The sequence below is a fragment of the Heloderma suspectum genome, chromosome 4 (genome assembly GCF_057233095.1).
Source record: "Heloderma suspectum isolate Gila_16-S chromosome 4, 16-S_ref, whole genome shotgun sequence".
In the NCBI taxonomy this organism is placed as follows: Eukaryota; Metazoa; Chordata; class Lepidosauria; order Squamata; family Helodermatidae; genus Heloderma; species Heloderma suspectum.
This window is the reverse complement of record NC_139461.1, coordinates 211,921,916-211,946,021: the sequence shown is the minus strand read 5'-3', so window position 1 is coordinate 211,946,021 and position 24,106 is coordinate 211,921,916. Positions and strand designations below refer to the sequence as shown.

The following is a 24,106-nucleotide window of genomic DNA, read 5'->3' as shown; positions in this document are numbered from 1 at the left end:
TTTAATCAAATGCTGAATCTCTCTCTCTTTTTTTAGTTCTAAGGTGGTTTCTACACTGATTTTTTTGACTTGTACGTTAAAATAAACACAGCTGTACTGCTTTGGTGCAGAAGAGGACCCTAATCCCAACTGTGCTGAAAGAAGCACTCATGAACTCCATGCAAGTAAATGGAGATGCATTTCATATAAAATCCTGCCATCTGTTTCATGTTTTCAGCTCTAAAGCAGTTGCTGAAAAACTTGTGCCTCATTATGAAAGTAAAAACCTCCTGGTGATTATTCTGGATAAAGTCTCATGCTATCCCTCATCCTGGCCACTGTTCTTAACCTCTGTCTTCATTACCAAAGCTTCATTACCAAATATTTATTTTCAGGCTCAGTTTTTGTGCTATCTCAGCCATGTAGTCATTCATGAAGACCTTATTCCTGAATATAGTTGCTTCCCAGTGTTAAACAATCCAGAACCATGGCACCCTGCAAAAAGCACAATTCTGCTAGCGTGTCCCTCTTCTTGTTTATGTTTTAATTTGCAACTCTTTCTCCTGGCACTCCTGCTGTGGCCTGTCTTAACCCACCTATTGTGCAGTTAAGCAGAGTAAGAACTGAGGCTGACAATAAGCTTAAGGGTCTGAATTGTGCTCTTTCTTTCTTTCTTTCTTTCTTTACTGTGAAACTTTTGAAGTTGCTCAGAAGAGTAAGATAGCTTTTGCTTGCAGAATCCATTAAATCTGTGACCTAATTTCAAGATCTGTTCAAGGGAAAAGCTAGCACATTACCACTCTAAGCAACTTTTTGTTGCTATCATTTTCTTTTATATTTTCTGAACAGCTTAAACAAACTGGAAAGACTTTTTGACATATTGCAATTACCTAAAATATAATATGAATAATATGAAATTCACCTGCCCTCCCCAGGCTGCCACTATCAGTACTATGACTCCCATCAGCAGACTGAAATAGATTGTGCCCAAGAATTCAGTTCTCAGCTACTAGTGGAATTAAATATTAAACACATGCGGTAAGATTAACATAGGGAGGCTGAATAAACCTTGTGCACCAAACGAAGATTCATTTCCCCACAGAGCCTTGTACTGAGCTGTTATAAATTCTAACAAAGTAGCAAGATGTTAGATCATATTGGATTGGTAATTACCTATTTCATATTCTGATAGTTAAATAATTCTTTGACATTCTAGTTCAGCTGAAAGGTGTCTGTATGTTAAGCTCCACTCTAATAACTCTGTTGTTGTTATGACTTGATAACATATGTTAAATGCATTTTGCTAGTTTAAAGAAACATTTTTCTGCCTGGGTTTAAAGGGAAAAAATCTATCAGCAAACTTGTCAGGAAAAGAATTATACTGCAGGTTATACACACAGCTTATGCTTATTTTCTAAATCATGCAGCAGAAAAGAAATAGACTGATGTATTTTATTGCTACAATAAGGAGAGGAGAATCCAGAAGGCAGAAGCCTTGATTTTTATCAGATCCATATAGGTGCATATTAAAAAAGGACAGCTTTCAGACATAATTACAATTTGTGCACTATTAATAATGCCTGTGGCATTTTAATGCAATATGTTTTATCTACTATTTTTTTTTAATTGAAGAAATAAAAAAGAGAAAGCATGAAACTAAGGAACAAATAGAACAGCTCAAACAATGAAAAAAAGAGCAAAGGAAAATAGTGATTTCCTGCTTCTAAAAATGTATGCTGGTGCTCTGCTTGCAATGCCAGCATACTGATGTAGCATGGTGATTTATAGTGTTGTGCTAGCACAACAATTGGTCGCCACTATCCCAAGCATTTATTTGGTGCTATTGCAAAGTTTAGGATCAGCAAAACAGAAAAAAAAAACCAATGTTCACATCCTATTTTTAAAAATGGCATAAAATACTTCCCTGAAAAGTAAGCTAAGCACCTGGGTCAGTCTGGAGGAACCAGTTCTAAAACCCAAGTTATGAGTGTGGTTCAGATGCTACTTACCAGATATATTACAATATAAGAAATATTCAGTTTTGCTCCTGAAGTAAACCCAGCGCGTTTCTATGGGATGTTAGATAGATGCCTGTTCATCACTAACACCAGGGACAGAATAAAAATGGTTTCCAATGGAATCAGTTCACATATTCAGCTTTAAATAATCATGTGCAGCCACAGAGTAATCAAATAATGTGAATGAATGCAGACATATCTCATACTGATTAGCAAAAACTTTCTTCCACTTATGACCAGAAATCCTTTGCCTTAATTTTCCTGAACTGCAAGGGCCACATTGGAGATGAATTCCCGTTATACACTGCATCTCTCCGACTATGATAATGGAGGAGTACTATACTGATGGAAGGATCAGATGAGTGATGGGTCGGGCCAGAAGTTGACAGGAAAGTCTTTGAGATACCAATGTGATGCAGGAAGAATGTGGTGGAGGAAATAAATGACTTATCAGAGAAATAAGCAACTTGGTGCCCTCTAGATGTTTTGGACTACAACTCTGATAAACCCATACCATTGTCCATGCTAGGTTGGGTTGATGGGAGTTGTAGTCCAAAACACCTGGAGGGAACTAGGTTGCTTATCTGTGATTTATCATGTTTAGTGAGATGGAAATAAATTCTGAGGGAACATGGGTAATTTTAAACCAGCCCTTCATACGTTTTAGACAACAACTCGCAGAGTTGCTGCCTGACGCTCATGGGAGTTGAAGTCCAAGACATCTGGAGGACACCAGGTTGAGGAAGGCAGTTTTAAAGAATGTCAAATATTTCAGTGTTATGGGCAACTAACTAAGATTCCATCCCTCTGTACTGCCATGGACTTTACTAGAGAAAAATGAAAAGTAAAAATATGTATACATCAAATCATTTTATTTTAGGAGTGAGATCTTTCCATTTTGCTGTGGACTATGGCACACAAACGCATTTTCTCTTCTATCCTATACAAAAATCCTTCTTCATTTTTTCACCTACATGCCACTTCTTTTTGAAGTTTTCAGTGTCAACAGCTAAGATATACTAACTTTATGCACGGAGAAGGGAACTGGTTTCATGAACCACAGACACTTTAACCAAGCTAAGTGTGCTAAGAATCAAAATGTCTAAGGTATTCAATCTTCAATCAGCCACTGATAGGGGCTTTAAATGAAAGTGTGAGGAAAAAGTCCCCTTCAAACAGAAATCAACTCCTTGGAGAGGCAGGAACAAAGCCAATCAGTAACATTTGACCAATGAGAGGTAGTGGGACATAAACCAGAGAAACATGTAAAGCAAGAAAAAAGAAGAGTAGAAAGGACAAAGAGGAAACTCTCAGAGAAACTGTGAAGTCAAAAGCAATTAACTATTTTGATGCTATAATTCAATTATAGAATGATGTGGGGAGATGGATGTAAACTAGAAATATCAAATGTAAGAATTTGCCTTGGACAGCTGAAGGTCACTGTGAGAAAACATAAAGAATGAGGTAACATATGTTGGTCAGGAGAGGTAGAAGGAAGGAAGTAGTGTGCTCAGCTCTCTGTTAGTGTCTCCTCAATCTTTTCTGCAATGGCATTGCAGAAAAAACACCAATGCCAAAGCAATGTCAGTGAAGACCGCATGCTTTCTGCCTTCCATTCCCACCCCCACCCCAGTACTAACAGAGTACATAATCTGATTTAGCTGCAGCAGCACATTAAAGTGAACCGCCCAGAGAGTTTCGGCTATTGGGCGGTATAGAAATTAAATAAATAAATAAATAAATAAATAAAGTGTCTGCTGCTGAAGATAAAACTGCAATCAAATTATGTTGGGGGAGTGAGGATCCCTGCTACATTTGCCATGGAAAAGCCCTGAACTCCTTCTGTACTAAAAAGTCTATGACACATCACAGACCCTGTGCAGAAGATCTAGAGAAGCTCCAGCCCTCAGAATTACTCCAGTGGATGGGTTTTACTCAAACTCAAGTGGTTTGTCAGTCTTTACAACTGGCCTCTAAGAATGGCTAGTTAGCTCAGCATGTGAGGAGGGTAAAGGCTTGAATTAGAAATGTTGAGAACTATAGTTCTGTGAAGGACTAGGTATCTCTAATAAAACATTCTTGGTGCAGTCACAATACAAGTATCCTCAAAATTCTTTGGAGAAACAATGACAGTTAAACAAGATTAAATATATGTGCATATAGGCATAATGCATATTATTTCAGGAGTTATACCTTGGCTTACTTGACGGTATCTGAAATTATTGTCTGTGCTGGCATCATGACCTTCTTTAGTGAGCAGATCAGACTGGATAACTCAGTCTCTTCCAGCTGTACAATTCTATAACCAAAATGCAGGAGCATCTGAAACCCCAGACCCAAGTAATCACATGGTACTTCACACATGTTCTATTAAAAGGGCTGGAAGGTAGAGTACTATTGGTATGTTCACACCCGTGGTCTGCTTCTAGGAGCTAGTGCATTTTGCCCTTGCCTGCTCTGATTTTGAGAAGGTAGCAGGAACAGCACAGCAACATCAGGAACACTGGGGAAGGGCTACAGATCAGTTAGAGAGTATGTGATTTTCATGATGGTCCTTGATCCATGGCATCTCTAGATAGGACTTGGAAAGACCCCTGCCTGAGACCCTGGAGAGCCACTAGTCAATATAGACAACTCTGAGTTAGGCAGACTAATGGTTTGACTCAATCTGATGGCAGCTTCCTGTGTTGCTATGAGGCTGGGGATTTCATTTCATTTCATTTATTATATTTCTATACCACCCCGAAGCAAAAGCTCTCTGAGCAGTTTACAAAGATCAAAATATAATATAAAAACAGTTTCACTACAAACAGACACACGTACACACACACTCACACACACATCTCCAAACAACATCCTGATTAAAAACCTATTTTATGCTGCCAAATGCCTGGGATGGCTTTACCATCTTGTTGCCTCCAACAATGTTGCCCTTTTGCTGAGTAGGAGATGGGAGCTGCTCTTGCCGAGTGCCACCTTCATGCCTGATTAACTGATGACAACTTGGAAAGGACGATGCAAGTGGTGGCACCATCAATAGTGGTTATTCCAAACCTCGCCAGAGAAAAGAGACCACAACAACCATCATGCTAGAGGACACGGCAGAACTGGAAGTTAAGGGTGACCGTGAAGGTGAGATGGAGACCACACCCAGCAGACTATTCATTTCTATTCAGTAACAATCGCATTTTTGCTCCCTCACTTTGTCATTGCCCCTGAGAACTTTTTCCAGATTGGAATTTCCCCACCCCTGCACTAGTCTAGAACATTTGTAGCAAGGTCTGGAGAACCCCACTGTTCTAGAGACAGGAAGACCCTTGGCTAGCAATTTTGGCTTAGGTTACCAGGCAGCCACAGGCTTAATCTGTGGCCACCACCAATCCCCTGTCCCAAGTCATCTAGCATGCCCAGGGGGATCTGGAGACTGGTGGTTTCATCTCTCATTTGTGCTGTGTTTGGGAAAGATAAGGCACAATGGGAGTCTCTTATGTGTAGTTTAAAAGACTCCAGTTGTTGCTTAGAGAAGTAGATAGGCAGTCATCACTGAAGAACTGGTGATCAGGTTTATGGAGTGCTGTGTATCATGAGGATAAAACCATAAAAAAGGACTAGTTGCCCAGCGATTACTAAACAAAAGCCCTATCAACAGCCCCAAGACAGATAGGCATAGAGGAAAAAAATGGATACCGAGAGCGTTTTGCATTTTGTTCACTTAAGTCACTATAAGCTTCCCATTCTCAAATGTTATTCTTAGTAACCCATTAAAACATCTGAAAATGTCATTTCTTAAAAAGATGGGTTATTTCTATACAGGATTATACAGGATTATCTGGACTTCTTAGGAACAGCCAGCTTCATTTGCCTTCCCTGTGCCATCCTTTCCCACTTCTGTTATCTCATCTGCCAGAAACATAAAGACTATTCAATATAGCTGAGCTTATTTTACAAAGCAGCCCAAAGCTTCAGTATGAGAGTGGAGAGAAAGCTGATTGTCTTTTAACCTATGAAACTAAGCAGAGTACCAACCATTGTCCAACACATCAAGATGTATAATTAAATAGGGGTAAGGCCTTGCAACAACTACAAGGAAAAACCGTATTTCTGAATTTAAGCAGTGTCAGCTTTCTAGGTGGAAGAAAGAAGAAAGTTACTGAATTACAGGGACATTTTTGTGTAACTAATATAATATCCTGCAATTGATCAACTCAAAGAGTATATATTCTTCAGTTCCTGCTTTCAGGTCCTCCTTTGGCCACCAATTATAGCTGTTTTTGTTACACTCTCAGAGGCTTAATTGAGCCTTTAGGCTTTCATGGAGAGAAAATAAAGGTCAGCGAGCACACTGTTAATAAGCCCACGATACGTGACACTGTCTCTTAAAATAATGGATGTGAACGAAATAAGAATGGATCTAGTGAGTCTTATTAGCCTCATGATGGTACATGGAATAGTGGCCCAGTAATCCAAGGAAAGAACATGTGGAAAAGAACATATGGAACATATGGAAACCAGAAGACAAAAACCAGCTGACCAAATCATGCTTTAAAATGTAAAGATTTTTGTTTCTAATTCAATTAAGTTTTTATTACTGTACATATAGCTTTGTCTTTGCAACCATTTATTTGTTTAGATGCCAGTTTAGTGCATGAGATGTTGCTATGGACTTCAAGTTCTGAATCTAGCTAAAAACTCCTCCAGGATTTTTTGGTGGGAGATTCAGGACAGATAAAAGGAAGTACTTCTTCACACAGTGCGTAGCTGAACTATGGAATTCGTTACCACAGGATGCAGTGATGGCCACCAATTTGGATGGCTTTAAAAGGGGGTTAGACAAATTCCAGGAGGAAAATGCTATCAACAGCTACTAGTCTTGATGGTTATGTGCTACCTCTAGTACCAGAGACAGTGAGCCTATGTACACCAGTTGCTGAAGAACACGGGTGGAAGATGCTGTTGTGCTCATGTCCTGCTTGCGGGTTCCTGGCTGGTTTGCTGTGTCGAATAAAGCTTCACAGTTTATTCTGAGCATTCATATCTTTATTCAAAGAAAACAAAAGACAGAAAAGAAAGCATACATATGCGGAGATTCCTACAAAATTCTTGTAAGGAGGTTCTCTTCGTTTACATTTCAAACAAAGTTTTTATATGATGTATGTTAAGGCACAGCTCTGGCTAACACTGACTGGATGCAGACCACTACAGAGGCGGGATGAGTTGTATAATACTTCTGATTGGTTAGTAGCTGCCAGCCACACAGCAAAACAATGAGTTTCAGTTGTTGGTGTGATAAGCAGTTCTTACTGTTCTGGTTTTATCTAGCTTTTCAGGTGGCACTGAAACATAGGGCTTGGAATTTTCCCCTTTAACCCTCACCCTGATACTTCCTTTCACCCAGACACTTAGTCTGTTTGCTTTTGTTTACTGCACTTTGGTACATGCAAGGATTAGGATAGCGAAGCGCAGGGTCACTGCAACGTGGGCCTGATTAATGGCTCACGGAATTTTCTTCCACAGTTGACAGAACTGTGAAGAACAGTGTGAACAGAATGCTGGACTAGATGGACCCTTGGTCTGATCCAGCATGGCTTTTTATTATGTTCTTATGTTCTTTTTCAGAGCAGGAGCGATGAAGTCATCTGCCAGAGTGCCGGGGGAATTGATAGATCTCCTTGCTCTGGCAAATGAATGAGGTGATAACAAGGCTTTCAAGTTCTATTATTGTTTGTGACAGATTAACATAGAGGAAATCAGAGAATGAAGACAGATAATCAGACAGAGCCTGTATACTTCTTTCCCTTTTTTAAATAGGATTGCTATTTCAATCCTATTTAAATGCTGTTTAAATGGCAACAATTCTTGGAAAAATTGTTTGCATATTTAATTAAGAGTTAACAGTTGCTTTTTAGCTGGATAAACACCTTTTGTTAAGCAAGCTGAATTCATTCAGTCAGAAGTAAGCACCTCTGAGTTCAGTGGACCTTACTCCCAGATAACTATGCATACAATTGCATCCACACTCCATAAATTGTTAGATTTGTTTGTTTGTTTGTGGTTTCTTTGTTGTAGATATCTGTTTTATTATTAGGTTTTTTAACCAAAGCATTAGTTCCGGATATGACTTTGAATTCTCCTTGGGAGTATGGCTATGGGACTGTCATAATGAACCCCTTCACCTCAAAATTTGCCAATACACCACAACTTGGAGAATGCCATTTTTCAGCTCCTCCTACCTTAAATATGATCACAGTTTGAGGTGGAAAGTAGTGCCTGGGCCCAGTATAACTGTCTCCTCTCTCTAACTGCTCAGTGATGAGAAAAATGCTGCTTTTAGGCAGCACGGTTACAGTCAATCTACACATTACATTTTGGTGGTTTGTGTTGGTGTGGAACCGTGACTTTCTGCCAGCTGCCTCTCTGCTCTACAGTGAAACTAACAAAGGTATGTGTGAGTATGTGTGAAGGGGAAGACTTCCCATTTATCAGTTCCAATATTGCCATGTGCAACAGGTCCAGTGTCCATGCCCTTTCATTTCAACTAAAAGTGTGCCCTTCTGATGAAAAAATAAAAAGAAACAAATAAAAAGGAGGAAGCTGAAATGTATCTACATTTTAGTTGTATTTTTTTTGTAAAGCACCCTGGGAATATTATTTAAAAGGAGTATAAAAATTAAATAAATAAAACAAGAGGATTGTGGATTATTTAACTTTAAATATATAAATAAAACAAGAGGATGGAGCAAGAGGTTAGTTGAAGAACACATACTTTATAAGCAGAAGGACTACCTTTACCCATACAATCCTGCCTGTACACTAAGATCTATACATCAGAGGTCCTTCTCAAATGCCTGCCATTAAGATTTGTTAGGATGGCATGCACAAGAGGTAGGGCCTTCTCGGCTGTGGCTTCAACACTGTGGGAATCCTTTCATATTAACATGCATCTATCCCTGTCAGTGTGGGCTTTTAGGCAAGCAGTAAAGACCTTTCTGTTTAAAACTGCCTTCAATGGAATTTGTAACTGGTTGTGTGTATAAAGCAGCTTCATGAAGTATTTGTATGCTTGCAACTGCAGTTGTTGTATTGTTGTAGTTGTTGTATTAAGAAGGTGTGTGTATGCCACCTTGTGAGATTGAGACCTAGAAAGAGACTAAACAAACAAAATACATGAATCCTCTGTTTCCTCACCAAGCAACAATGAAAGAAGATCACCAGGAGTAGAATTATGCAGTGGTGGTAATGGGGGTAGCAACAGCTTAGTCATACTGGAGCTATTAACTGGTTGTGTTATCTAGTGCTTTCTCACAAAGTTACAGATATTTTAATATTATTTATATCTTCATTAAAGCATGTATGCACGTGCGCACACCCACACCCACACACAGAAAGACATATAGGGAATGATCCAACCAAAGTTAAGCCTCATCTATTTCAGTGAGAGAAATTTAAGCATATGCTTAACTCTCCCGGTGAAAATCAAGGGGGTTGCTTAACTTTGGCCCATACTGTGAAAGTTGATTTCACTGTGCTAAATGACCAAACTGCGTCTCCCAATTGGGCAATTTCATGGCTTGACTAAAAAAATGGCAATTTCCTATTTGCATACATTTAAATAAATTAGCATACACAAATGAGCTTGATGTTGATTCCTCTCTGGAGAGCTGGAAATCTAAACTTGATCCAAGAAATGCACTTAAGGTGATCTTCCATATGTTAACCTATTAATCAATTAATGTGATCCAAACCATAATTTTCATTAAATATCACTGGTGTTTAATTTGTCTAGTTAATGATTAAAACCAAGACAGCTAATCAACTAAAAATCTCTAATTGTTTGACAGCTCTTGTTTAGATCCTCCCCCATCAGCATTCAAAATACACGCATGTATGAAATCCCTAAAAACTCTGCCTATATAAAATACTAGTGTTTGAAAGGAAACAGTGCATCATTTGTCCTTATATATGTAACTGGTGCAGTGATGCCCAGAAATTACAGTATCAAGCATAAAACATCAAGATCTGTGCAAATCTACAGTCCAAGTCTGGATGGGCTATTTTTGCATTTTGCTGTTTTGTTTTAATCTTAAACTGCTATATATGTATCAATATATGTTGTGTGTATACACACACAAAAGAGGCCTTCTTGCCTGTCCAAACATCCCCAGGAGTATGTTCAGTTGGGATAAGGATAAGGGCTTTCTCATGGCTGTGCCCAGTCTCTGGAACTCTCTTCCAAGGGATGCTCACTTTACCCCCTTATAATGACCTCCCACTGTGCTGTGAAAACCTTCCTTTTAAGCAAGTCTTTGGGGGCTTATACATGTTTTAAACTCTGTTAAATGAATTGTTTTACTCCTGCTAAGGCTGATTTAGTAGCTCTTTTGACTTTTTATTTTTTATTCTGCTTTCTTAAGTGTTATTTTTCTTATTTTCTATTTTTATTGTTGTGGTTTTTAATTTTATGGTTTGTTAGCTGCCTCGTGCTCTGCTGAGGAAAGGTGAGATTTAAATGGTTCAAATAAACAAACAAACAAACAAACACCTACAGATGTAATCTGTGAAGACATTCTGTGCACAGAAATTTTTAGAACTTCTGTTAGGAAAACCATATATTTAAGGTGAAATATAGGATGAGTGAAAATTCTTTTGAAGTACTAAGAATAAAATCTGTGTTATTTCTGCTTGGGAAGGGTGATACAATCCAAGAAGAAGGAAGCAGAAGCAGCCAAAGCAATCAAAAGGCAATCAGGCAACCTTGGGGTTATATCTAATTAGCCCCTCCTGCCAACGGAATGGCTTCCCAATCCATGGAATGTGCAGGGGATGATTCACCCCTCCTCCCTACAGTCCTTCTTGCACCCTCAAAATCTTCTCTGGAAGGTCAGAGGACTTTCTGGAGCAGATAATGGGGGGGGGGAGAGATGTGGGGCTGCAGGGGTAGGGAGTTTGTGTGAGCAGGCATCCGCTCACGTGACACTGGATTTTTCTGTAAGTGGTTGCAGGAGAAATATTTACATCTTAAAATCTCTTGTTTCTGCCTGAAAAGAATATTCAGTTCAGCCTTTGTTTATGCTCATGGTGGAACATTGGGATCACCATTTGCTATAGGTGTACAAACAACTGGGCTGATGAAAAACATCAGCCAGCATAATCATTAAGCAGCTGGTCACATATTAAAGGACTGTACAATTGGCCCCAGGCCTTGTGGGTCACTGTGGTTAGTTATTTCAGCAGGTTTTAAGGTGCAACGATCAACTGCCAATAATGTGATTTAACATCTATCTGTTATGCGTTTAATTTATAAAAGCTTTTTCCTATATATCTAAGGATATGTATCTTTTTTCTATATATTTAAGAAGATTCCTAATACAGCTTCTCGATAATCAAGTTAAATACTAACTCCTCGCTAAATGTATACTCTTTCATCTATAATGATAATATGCAATGAAGTACAGTGGTGGGTGGAAAAGAACATTGTGTGTTTAAGTTGTTGCTTTGAACATCATAGTGCCACAGTTTCTCTCTGGGCCATTTTTCCACAGAAAGAAAAATAAAATGGATAAATAATTGATGGTGGTCTCATTCCTCTCTTTTCCAAGAAACAGCAAAAGCACATTTACAACATATCCTCAATAATGTATTTGTATTCAAAAAGATTAGCCTTATTCTGCACTGTTTTGTTTTCTTGAAACCTGTCTGTCTCACTGACAATGTGTTCTTCTCTCCAGGATGGATTATTAAATGCAATTAAATCATGCCCAGAGTGAGTGGTTGGCATGACTGGTCATCTGCCAGCGCCCACATGTCAACCAGAGCTCCACAGCTGTCTACCACAGCCTGGTTCCTGTGAGGCAATAGTCCCCCCCTCAGTGGAAAAATGGAAAAATTAGAGGGGAAAAACTTTTTTTAAAAAAATAAATAAAAATAGGACCACTTTGTTTTTTTCTGAAAAATTGAATAGCTTTGGATTATGAAATATTTTCTTTTAAAATTTAAGACAAAGTGTTTATATATTGTTACCCAGCCTTTACTTCCCCCAAAATGATTTCTAAAACTATGTGATAAGAACACCTATAGAAAGACTAGAGATGTAAAATGTCTGGAAATAATGAAGCCAGGGGGAAAATGTTTTTTTTAATCCTCTCTGTAAGATTCCCAGCATGGCTATTTCTTTCATTCCTTATTAAAGTTATTGATCTAAAGTATATTTTACTGATAGACATTTATGCTCAGTTTCCCAACAAGTGAATAGAGTCACCATTGTGCATTCTTGACAGTAAATGTGCATTCTTGAAAATGCGGGTTTTGTTCTATAGAGTCCTGCGTTTCTGGGCTTGTTCTGGTTAGATGCTGTAGCAGTCAATGAATGTAGTTCTAATCTAAAACCCACATGTGAAAAATACACTGTAGGTTATCCAGCTACTGTCACCAGATACGACAGAACAGCATGTAGGTTATCCCACCTATGTTTCTTAAAAAAAAAAAAAACACCTAACGTTGAGGCTTGGGTCTATAGAACTCACTGCCATAGTGTTTTTTTTTAATTAAGTTCTCAATTAGACCCCACCACTAGGGAATGCTGCCTCAGCTATAAAGATTTTTAACTGCTGCTAGTAGAATAAACTCTCTCTACCGAAAAGAAACTCAGTAGCCTGGTTGCTATGGCATAGGCATGAGATTAACACTACCACTAGAGACAACTTTTCAAAATGAACAAAAAATAAGATGTTCACTAATGGAAATTATTTACAAAAATGAATAAAATGTCACTCTTCAAATAATAGGTTGAGATTCCTTAAAGATTCTTAAATTAAATATGATTGCTTATCATTCCTAAGGTGAGTCTTTCCTGGCTAAATAAAATTTCAATAGCTTTTCCTTCAGATCAGATTTCCCTAAGCTCTCCACCCCACAAACAGGAACAGGTTTAGGAATTTCCCTAAACTTATTTAGAAATAGGAACAGATGCTGTACACCAGTCTTCCTCTATCTCCAGTTCTTCCTGCTTCTTCTGGCTTCTAGGATGATTCAAATGTTTCAAGGACTACTTGCTGATGTTACCTCTGATCAGATCTTAAATAGGAACCTAAAATATGTTATGTATATCTTGGTTTGCTCATAAAATTATCATGTTTTACATAAAATGTAAAAGTATAGTTTATTCAGACAATAATTACAAATTTATTTAATTTTAACTTAATGTAATTTAAGTTTTAAATTACAATGATAATTTTATGAGCAAACCAGGTTATACATAAAATAACGTTAGGAACAGAAAGGCTGCTTTACGTTCCTAAAGCAACCCTCCCCAACCTGATGCCTACCAGATGTTTTGGACTACAATGCCCAGCATTCCTGACCATTGGCCATGCTGCTTGAGGCTGATGAGAACTGAAGTTCAAAATATCTGGAGGGCACCAGATTGTGGAAGGCTGTCTTTCTTATTTTTCAAGTTTCCCCCCAAATTTCATTTTTTCATTTCAAAAGGGGGGGATTTTTTCCATGGCCTCAAAATTTTCAGAAATTTTATATTTCTATGCTGGACTAGATGCACCTGTGGTTAATTGTTCTATCTACTTTTGTCACAGAATTGAGGTTCAAGCTCTACACAAAGAGTTTTTCCTTTCCTGTTTTTCCACTACATAACCTCTAGGTGGCGCTGTGCTATAGTGGAATATTGGAATTACACAAGTAGGAAATCCCTTTTCTTTCGCTTTCGCAAATAATACCTCATTTTCCCCACTATAAAAAAATGAAAGTGTTCTTAAAAAACAGTGAAAATGGAGGATCATGTCATCTAAAGAACCCATAAACAAACATGAGTAAGGAATCAGGAGTGCACAATAAATGCCTCACGCAGAAAAGCTCTTGGTCTTCTCTAGCAAGCCGCTCTTGTGAAAGGAGCTACATACTAAAATATACATCAAGCCAACATGCTAATCTTACACATTCAGATACATGGCACAGATTTCCTGCAAACAAGCCATTTATCCACTTACAATTTCAAACCTGCTTCATCCTGAGGCATTGGGGTAGGCAACGCTACTTAAAACAACTCAGTGAAATCAAAAATCTATCATATAAAATGCTGTTATTAAAATGACTCCATATGTCAGCCATGGGAAATCTCTGGCCCCAGGCATGCCTAATCTGGCCTGCAAGACTCCCCAATCCATCCTGCAAGGATCTCCTGGCCAGGAATGCCCCCTTCCTGTGGCCCTGCCTTTGACTGTGGCATGTCAGGGATGAAGATCAGGACCCCTCCACATCTTATGCGTGCTAAACTCTAACTACTGGAAGTGAGACCAAACAAGACTTACTGGAAATCAATGGGATCTTCTCAAACTGGGGAGAAGTAATGAGCAGGGTACCACAGGGCTCAGTCCTGGGCCCAGTGCTCTTCAACATTTTTATTAATGACTTGGAGGAGGAGGTGCAGGGAATGCTGATCAAATTTGCAGATGACACAAAATTGGGCAGGATAGCTAATACCCTGGAAGACAGAAACAAAGTTCAAAGTGATCTTGATAGACTGGAGTGCTGGGCAGAAAACTGCAGAATGAAATTTAATAGGGATAAATGCCAAGTTCTGCACCTAGGAAAAAGAAACCAAATGCACAGTTACAAGATGGGGGATACATGGCTCAACAACACTACAAGCGAGAAGGATCTTGGAATTGTTGTCGATCACAAGCTGAATAGGAGCCAACAAGGTGATGTGGCTGCAAAAAAGGCCAATGCTCTTTTGGGCTGCATTAATAGAAGTATAGCTTCCAAATCCCGGGAAGTACTAGTTCCCCTCTACTCGGCACTGGTTAGGCCTCATCTGGAGTACTGTGTCCAGTTCTGGGCACCGCACTTTAAGAAGGATGCAGACAAGCTGGAGAGGGTTCAGAGGAGGGCAACAAAGATGATCAGAGGACTGGAAACAAAGCCCTATGAAGAGAAACTGAAAGAACTGGGCATGTTTAGCCTTGAGAAGAGAAGACTGAGGAGAGATATGATAGCGCTCTTCAAGTACTTGAAATGCTATCACAGAGGGGAAGGCCAGGATCTCTTCTCGATCATCCCAGAGTGCAGGACACGGAATAATGGGCTCAAGTTACAGGAAGCCAGATTCCGGCTGAACATCAGGAAAAACTTCTTGACTGTTAGAGCAATACGACAACGGAACCAATTACCTAGGGAGGTAGTGGGCTCTCCCACACTGGAGGCATTCAAGATTAAGCTGGACAGCCATCTATCAGGGATGCTTTGACTTAAGATTCCTGCACTGAGCAGGGGGTTGGACTCGACGGTCTTATAGGCCGCTTCCAACCCTACTACTCTATGATTCTATGAAAGCTGCTCTGATTTGTATTTTGCAAGTTTTCATTCGAAATGGTATTCTATTTTGCCAGATGATACATATGACAAAATCAAGGAAAAAAACCTAATCTTGTTTCCAGTTCCACTTTTTACAATACATTCATAGTCCTCATTAAATATTACAGATTCTAGATCTGTACTTACATCTAAAAGCCTCTAAGGGTGAAATCTTATGTACGTTTTGACAGAAAAAATCATACAACTCCCAGCATCCCTACAGTCAACCATGCTGGCTAAGGCATGCTTGGAATTGTAGGCCTTTTTTTTGTGTAAACATGCATAGGATTAAACCCATATAGTATTAAAAGATTATAGACATCATAGGAAAATAACTTTCTATTGACTTTAATCAACACAGCATCCTGGGTTGATTCTGACAAACCAGAACACCCCAGGGGGCTAATGATGGAGGAACAGGATTGCACCTGCCCTATCCAGTGCAAATGTACCATCTGGAACTTCTGGACATCCGTATATCAGTGTTTTCTTTTATAGGGTATACAGGCAAAGAAATCCAATACGCATAGGCTTAAACCACACAATTCTGGGAGTAACAGTGCAATTCAAGCCTACATATGTTTGATTATTCACACAGCAAAATGCAACTGAGACACATATATATCAATGTCCAATAGGACTGGAGATGGAACAGGAACTCATGGTGGACAGTATAGTCAGCTGCGATTCTCCAAACACAGCCAGAAAGGTTGTTAGAACTGCCCTCCTAAAAATTAAGTATAGGTGGCTGCCTATCCATCGGGAGGTACTTTCCTGTATTTCATTATTATATGAGCAGGTGTAAACTAATAGAGTATATTCCTTTAATACAGAGCAATCCTTTAGGCATGCACCAAACGAAATTTGTGATCACAAAAAGAAAAGGGGCACAAGTGCGAGCTTTCCCCCCACATACACAGACTTTTGTTCATTCACTGCAAAGGAACTGCAGTATGAAACACTAGTAACAACTAGATATGCAAACATTCGCACTGAACGCTACACATCCCTTGCTCGTTACAGAGCTAAAAGATACTGGCCAATGTCTAGAATAATTGTGATGTATTATTGATCAAGGGGCACTGCAATCAAACAATAAAATCAGGTTCAAAAATATGTACCAAGTATAAATGTTTCTTGTTTATAAAGAAGAGCAGCAAAAAGAAAAAAGGAGAAAAGAAGGATGCTCTGAATTATGTGTTTACTGTATAATGGGAAGAGAGAAAGGAACCTGTAACCATTCAAGAAAAAGGGAGCTCCCCACATTGCATTTCCCCCAAGAGAATTATAAAATACACTGAGCTTCGATGATATACTAGTTTGTGTAGTAGCCACCTTAAGGAATATGCTGTGGTAGTACAAGCAGCACAATACAAATACCTGCAATATCTTCAGCTATTGTCATGGTAACTATACATTTTCATTAGGGCGTCATAGTGTAAAGCAGGGAGCTAAAATCAGCAGATGACTTTGTTATGCTGCCAATAAATTGCAACACAGCATGTAGGCTCTGAAAGATACCAAGCATCTCCATCTACCATTAAACTTAATAGGAATTCTGCCTCAAGTCAGGACTGTAGGATAAAGTGCAGAGCTTGTAATACTTCTCTTCTGCCTTCCCAGCTTCAAAGCTTTTCAACTCTTCAGACACATTATATATCATTATAGTTAAAATAAAGTCAGGTGGGATTGCTTAGTATCTAATTTTGCCACTTTTATTGGAGCAAGATGTCATGCTCACTGAACAAAGAATGTATTCACAAATGATGCTACGAACACATTCTAATGTATCTAATGTGCTTTTCCTTTTGATGTGCTAGTATGTGCTACTATGACTAATGAGCTATGTAGCATGAGGAATGGCCATTTTTTATTCATATGATTGTTCTGAGAAATGCAACTATTTGACTAGAATGATCTCATGGAGGTCAGGAGGTGCATTTTCCTGTTGAAGATAGTGAACAGACACTACATTGAAGATGTGCATTATTAGTCACTGACAGCCATCTTATTTCAATAGAAAGTTGAGCTTTTAGGCTCACGCGATTGTCCAAATGCAGCCACTATGTGATCTTTTCATTAACACTGAAAACACCCACAATTTCCCATTTATGTATTTTCTATATATCACCCAATAACAATGGTTTATAAGTAAAACATTTAAACCACAAAATACAAAACTACAACATGGAAATAAAACCAGCAAAAGAATAAAATGAGAAGAAGTGACTAACAACAACAGAACTAAAAAAAAGAAAGAAAAAGTCCTAAAAATATTTCAGATTGAAAAGCCTGGTAAAATAAAGAAGGTCCTCACCTGATGTCAGAAAGTCTATATAGCGTAGGTGCCAGGCAAGCATGTCTGGGGTGGGTGTCCTATAACACTGAAAAGGTCCTTGCTCTGGTAAGTCACCTGCAGCTTTCATTTGGTAGGCTCTTCTTCTGGGCAATTCCCATGTTAGAAAATATGAGCGTGCTATTTCTAACACAGCTTGTGTGATATTATCATACAGATGCAGTTATAAGGAAAATATCATTTGTGAAAGCAGTCATAAGGGTTGAGAAATGCTAAATATTCCTTTGATCCAAACTGAGACACCTCCATAGGAAAAAAAATAGATGTATCTAATTTCAGGACATCCATAACACAACTCCTCAGTAGCTTATATGAGTGTTCGTCTGTGTCCACACATTTATGCTTTTGGTCAGTTAGCAACTGATTCTTTTAATACCAGGCAAAACCATGTACTCCCATTATTCAAATTCAGCATATATGCAAGTGGACAACTGCCAAGAAAGACCAACATGATCATCTTTAATTTCAAAGGAGGAAACTTCTTTAAAAATGAGGGGATTGGGGACTGGTAAAAAGGACGCTGAAAGAGACAGAAGAGGATGATATCTCTTCATTTGGAGGTTACTGAAAACCACAATAACAGAAGCTCAGCCAGAAAATACATCAGGAAAGGTATGACCAAGTCCAGCAAGATTAATGAGGCAAAAAGGCTTCTATCAGAAAATCGAAGCCTTGCCCAAATGAGGAAAACAAAAATTAACACGAACTTTGGCAAAAGAAGCGCAAGCAGACAATAAGGGATGCAAAACAACAATTCAAGCAGCATGGTGCTAAAAACATTGAGACCAACAATTAAAAAAAACTTTAATACTTCAGAAGCAGGAAACTGGCTAGGGAGGCAGTTGAACCATTAGATGACAAGGGAGTTAAAGGTGGGCTAAAGGAGACTCTGGAAGTTGCAGAGAGGTTAAATGCTAATGAATTATTTGTGTCTGTCTTCATTTGCTATGGAGAACAAATGTCCATGCGTGAACTGACTTTTTCAGGGGGAGAGTTTTAAGAACTGAGGCAATTAGTCATGTCAAGAGATAAAATTCTAGGCCTTTTTCACAAATAAAAAACAAACAAATCACTGGGTCTGGATGGTGTTCACTTGAAAGTTGTCAAATGTGAAAATGCCGATTCTCTAACAAAAATACATAACTTGTACCTAAGGTTGTACCAGAAGACTGGAAAGCAGCTAAGGTAATACCAATTTTTAAAAAGAGATCCAGGAAATTAACCTGCAGAAGTTATTTCAAAGGACAGGAGGGTGTTCACTCTTCTATGTCTCAATGTGATAACAGCTCTTTTGGATGGGAGGTTTAGGGAGATATCTTATTCCAACAGATTATGACCTTGTAGTTCAGAAGAAATCGAAAGCCATGTCTTTTTCTTCTGTAATTCATCTATCAAGACCTCCGTAAACAGTTAATCAATCCACTGATCACTGTATATCCTGGAAGATTGTCTGAATATTATGTTCTTCAGCCCTTGAGCTGGAAGAGCTTCTGCACTCCTGCCACCGAGGGGAGATAATATATTGTCCTTGGGCTAGCTACTATATCTCATTCTAACCTACCTCACAGGGTTGTTGTGATGATAAAATAAGTGGAAGAAGAGAGAGAGAACCATCTACCCCACTGTGGGCTCCTTGGAGGAAGGGTGGGAAAGTTACAGCTACTTATTTATTTTGGCCTGCCTAAGCCTGACTCCATTGACAGAGATACAAGCATTTAGCTACCTTATTCTTCTAATAGCAATTGCCTCTTGTGACAAGAGTGCCTCCTGGTCTTCCATGTGTGTGCATGCGTGCGTGTGTAACTGTATGTCTTTTATCCATAAAGAAATAATGTAAGGTTCACCTACCTCCCAAGCATGAATAAAAGTGTATCTTTTTTCTTTTTTGTTTTGTTTTTTGTCTACCCACAGAAAAACAGTGCAAGAATGTAATATATTAAAATAAAGCATTTACCTGTTGTGAATAGGTCCGCTGAACTTTGGATCAAATTTCCTTGGTTCACCTGCATTTAAAATAAAATATTATAAAATACATCATAGCAAACAAAACAAAAAGTCAGGAATCATCTGTAACCAATTTGTCCTAATTTAATTCTTACGAGAAACCTCACTAATATACTGTTTAAACTCACAGAGTAGCTTATGTAAAAGGTCCAAATTTAATTTAAGGAAGATGACCTGTATCAGTACCAGTAACCTGCAGCTATGACTAGCACAATTTTGTCTACATTAGTAAGCCACCAAATTGCCAAGGCTGACCTGATGACAGCAATCAGAAGGGAGCTGCAAGCCTGGGGGACCAAGCCAAGAGGCACCAGAGTAAGAAACAACAACACAGAGAAACACACTAGAGCCAGGAATACATTATTGTTCAGCCAAGGTCTACTTCAGTGCCAGAGCTGCAGTTCTGTTACCAGGGGTGCACGAAAGTCACTTACCTGGTCTCGCAGCTTTTCGCGGTGGGGGGGAGGCGCTTCGCTGCTCCCCCCGCGAAGTTCAGGCCGGGGGGGAGAGGCTTCCCGCCTCGCCCGGCCGAAATTCAGGCCGGGGGAGAGGCGCCTCGCCCGGCCGCGAAATTAGAAGTTTAAAAAACAAACAAACACCCCCCCGTGATAGGCTACGTGATGATTAACGTAGCCTATCACGGCTAGATCTGCAAAGTCAGCCGTGATAGGCTACGTAAATCGTCACGTAGCCTATCACGGGTGACTTTAAAAAAAAAAAAAAGCGCGTACGCAAATGGCGGCCCCCATAGGGAGCCGCCATTCGCGTTCCTTATTTGGTCGCTGTAGTCTACGTAAATCTTTACGTAGACTACGGCGAAAATAAGGACAATGCAAATAGCGTTGCCCTTATTTTCGCCGTAGTCTATGTAATCTTTACGTAGACTACAGCAACCAAATAAGGAACGGGAATGGCGGCTCCCTATGGGGGCCGCCATTTGCTTACGCACTTTTTTTTTTTAAAGTCACCCGTGATAGGCTACGTGACGATTTACGTAGCCTATCACGGCTGACTTTGCAAATCTAGCCGTGATAGGCTACGTTAATCGTCACGTAGCCTATCACGGGGGCGTTTTTTTTTTCTTTTACTGGAATGGCGGCGGCGGCAGCCGGTCAAAAGACCGGCTGCCGCTCCCGCCCCGGACGAAGACCCGACGAACCGCCGGCCGGACCCGCCGCCGGGAGGGACATTCGCCAAAGGTAAGTCCCGTCCTGGGGGGGGGGGGTGGGGGGGTGCAGAGAATTTCTCCGCGAAACTTGTTCGGGGGGCCGAACACGTTGGCGCTCGGCCCCCCGAAGTTTCGGGGAGAAATTCTCCGCCATCCCTAGCAGCTATACATAGAACAGAAGGCTCCCGCTTCTGGTCCTGACATCTACTGACACATGTCTTGGGGTCAAGCGCAGTGAAAACATCCAGAACGCAGGTGAGATGGACACCGCTTAGCTTCAACTTGCTTGACTACACATTACCATATTGCATAGGCGCAATGCATTTTTAGCCTGTGCTTCAGCTGAAAAGGACCCCAGCGTGGCTTATGATGGATCAACAACACAGTCCCCACCCTCAGGCTTATAAATATTTTTTTAAAATGACACAAGAGGAAAGAAAGGAAGAAGAAAACAAGCAAACTCAGGTAGCAGTTCTTATAGTTAGGAAGTTCTTAACAGCTTGAATGGAAATAGTTTAGGAAGAGGTTCTGGTCTCTCCGTAGAGCAGATAGCGTGGCCCTGGCTGATTCCCATCTCTCCTTCTGCTGCTGCTAGATGACAGCTGAGGGAGGAACTCATTGTTATTATTATTATTTATTGCATTTATACCCCGCCTTTTTTCCCTTGCAAGGAACCCAAGGCGGCTTACATTATCCTCCTCCTCTCCATTTTATCCTCACAACAACAACCCTGTGAGGTGGGTTGGGCTGAGAGTCTGTGACTGGCCCAAAGTCACCCAGTGAGCTTCCATGGCCGAGTGGGGACTAGAACCCGGATCTCCCAGCTCCTAGTCCAACACTCTTGCCACTACACCACACTGGCTCTCACTCATATGCCCAGAGGCTTGGTATAACCTTTCGGCCATTTCCAAACCAACACATTGTTGCAGAACCAAAAGAAGGTGTACCAGACAACCTCTTTTCATTAGATACATTTGGTTCTCTCCAGATTAAGTTAATTGTACTTCGGTTCCAGTGAAATCCATGGGACTTAAATTAGTCAATAGTAACTTTTCACAATGATTTCCATAGGGCCTAAATGCAACTAACTTACTCTGGATCCAACCCCACTGTTTTCTGTTTGTGGCCAACTTGGCATCCTATTCCTCATACAAGAGCATTTGCTTATAATTATTTGTTACATTTATATCCTGCCTTTTCCTCCAATGACCCCCAAGTGGCATACATGATCTTCCTCCTCTCCATTTTATCCTCAAAACTACTCTATGAGGTAGGTTAGGTTGAGAGTCAGTGACTAGGCCAAAATCACCCAGTGAGCTTCACTGCCGAGTGGTGACTTGAACCTGGGTCTCCCCAGTACCAGTTGAACCACTACAGCACACTGGCTCTCTGAGGTAAGGCCTAAACGTCTAAGACAGCAAAGCTTTTCTCCACAGCACAGATTAGTAAAGGGCCATAGCTTTGTTGTAGAGGGCCTGCTTTCCATACAGAAAGTCCTGGGCCAGATGTACCAATGATCTGACCAATATACTGTGTGTGTCTGACTGTCTGTTCATGAGAACCAAATCTGACCCTGAAATTTTATGTTGAGTTGTGTTGAAATTGTATGTATTTCTTTCTGCTAAACTGGCCGACAGAAAACACTGTAGACAAGTGCCCCACAGTTTATAGGGGAATGTGGACTAATATGAACTACACACCTTACATGGCTGTAAGCAACTATACATTTTATGATTAATGTTGAATATATGTATAAAGGTCTAGAGAAGCTTTAAGGAACTGAAGGAGAACATGCCAGGTCCAACAATTTTGTGAGTGTCCTCTCATTATTTCAAAGTGTACAATAGTCAGATGTTTGCAGAACCAAAGAATTACTACTGGTTTGTTATATTTTGCAGTACGTGGCAGTAAGTCCCACTGAACTCAATAAGGCTTACTTCTGAATAGACATATATAGGATTTTGCTGCAAAATCAGGAAAGAGAAAAAAAATGCTTCAGAGAAAACATGTGGTGCAGTTCTTTCATTTGTCTTCAAAAATTCACTCTTCCCCAATATATTTCTTCAATGTGGCCTCGTAAGAGGAATAAAAACCCATTAAGCATGGCTGTCTTGAATTTGTAGCTACTTTTTTCTCAACTACCCATTGAAAGCCTTAATTGCAAATGTTAAAATGAAATAAGATGCTCTATTCACAGCCTTGCATTCCCATACCCTATAAAAATAATTTTACACCACATAATTTGCAGATCTTCTAAGTTTCAAAGGAGATGAAATGTGATTTTGCTAAAACTGTTATTTTCAATATGACTAAGGCTCAATGGAGGTTTGAAAATCAATAATTATGTGAAAAATTAGGAACAAATGTCCTTCATTTTATAAAACACATAACTTAGGCACAATTAACATGGCTTTTATTTTTGATGAGATGAAATCAGAATGAATTTAGGTATTACGCTGGCGTCCACATACCAAATCTGCTTCCACATTTCCCCAGATCATGATCCAAGACATCTGGATTCAAACCAGTTCTTGGAGGTTTTTTAGGATGAAACTAGGCACAATCTGGGAACATAAGAAACCATTTAACAGACATGTCAACATGCTAGTATGTCTGCCTATCATTGGCTCTGCTTCCAGCCACCATCAGCTGTGGCTCCCAATTGACTTTTCCCATGGGTCAACAGCCCTTCTTAGGAAAAAAGTTCCCAACCCCTTACTAAACCATAGTTTAGTGCGAGGTGAACAAGCAGAATGAGGCACTGTGAGCCTTGGGCTTGTGCATTCCCTGATCCGCCTCCAATGTGGCCACTGGAGAATCTACTCTCCAGTGAATATACTCCAGAATCGGACTCAAAGAGTGCTTATCAATGGGACCTTATCAAACTGAGGAGAGGTAACGAGAGGGGTAGCGCAGGGCTCAGTCCTGGGCCAAGTGCTCTTCAACATTTTTATGAATGACTTGGAGGAGGAGGTACAGGGAATGCTGATCAAATTTGCAGATGACACAAAATTGGGCGGGATAGCTACTTAGCCTTGAGAACAGAAGACTGAGAACAGAAGACTGAGGAGAGATATGATAGCGCTCTTCAAGTACTTGAAAGGCTGTCACAGACAGGAAGGCCAGGATCTCTTCTCGATCATCCCAGAGTGCAGGACACGGAATAATGGGCTCAAGTCATAGGAAGCCAGATTCCGGCTGAACATCAGGAAAAACTTC

At 39.9% G+C, this 24,106-nt stretch overlaps 1 protein-coding gene across 7 annotated transcripts in view; it reads right to left on the bottom strand.

The window, feature by feature from the left end:
• The window catches only part of SLC44A5 (solute carrier family 44 member 5), a 279,038-nt gene that overhangs the window by 98,396 nt on the left and 156,536 nt on the right, over positions 1-24,106 (bottom strand). For all 7 annotated transcript variants that reach the window (XM_084852192.1, XM_084852194.1, XM_084852197.1 and 4 more), the window contains exon 2: positions 19,670-19,718. In XM_084852192.1, the coding sequence (XP_084708318.1) occupies positions 19,670-19,718 (49 nt within the window). The remainder of the gene's footprint in view (positions 1-19,669; positions 19,719-24,106) is intronic.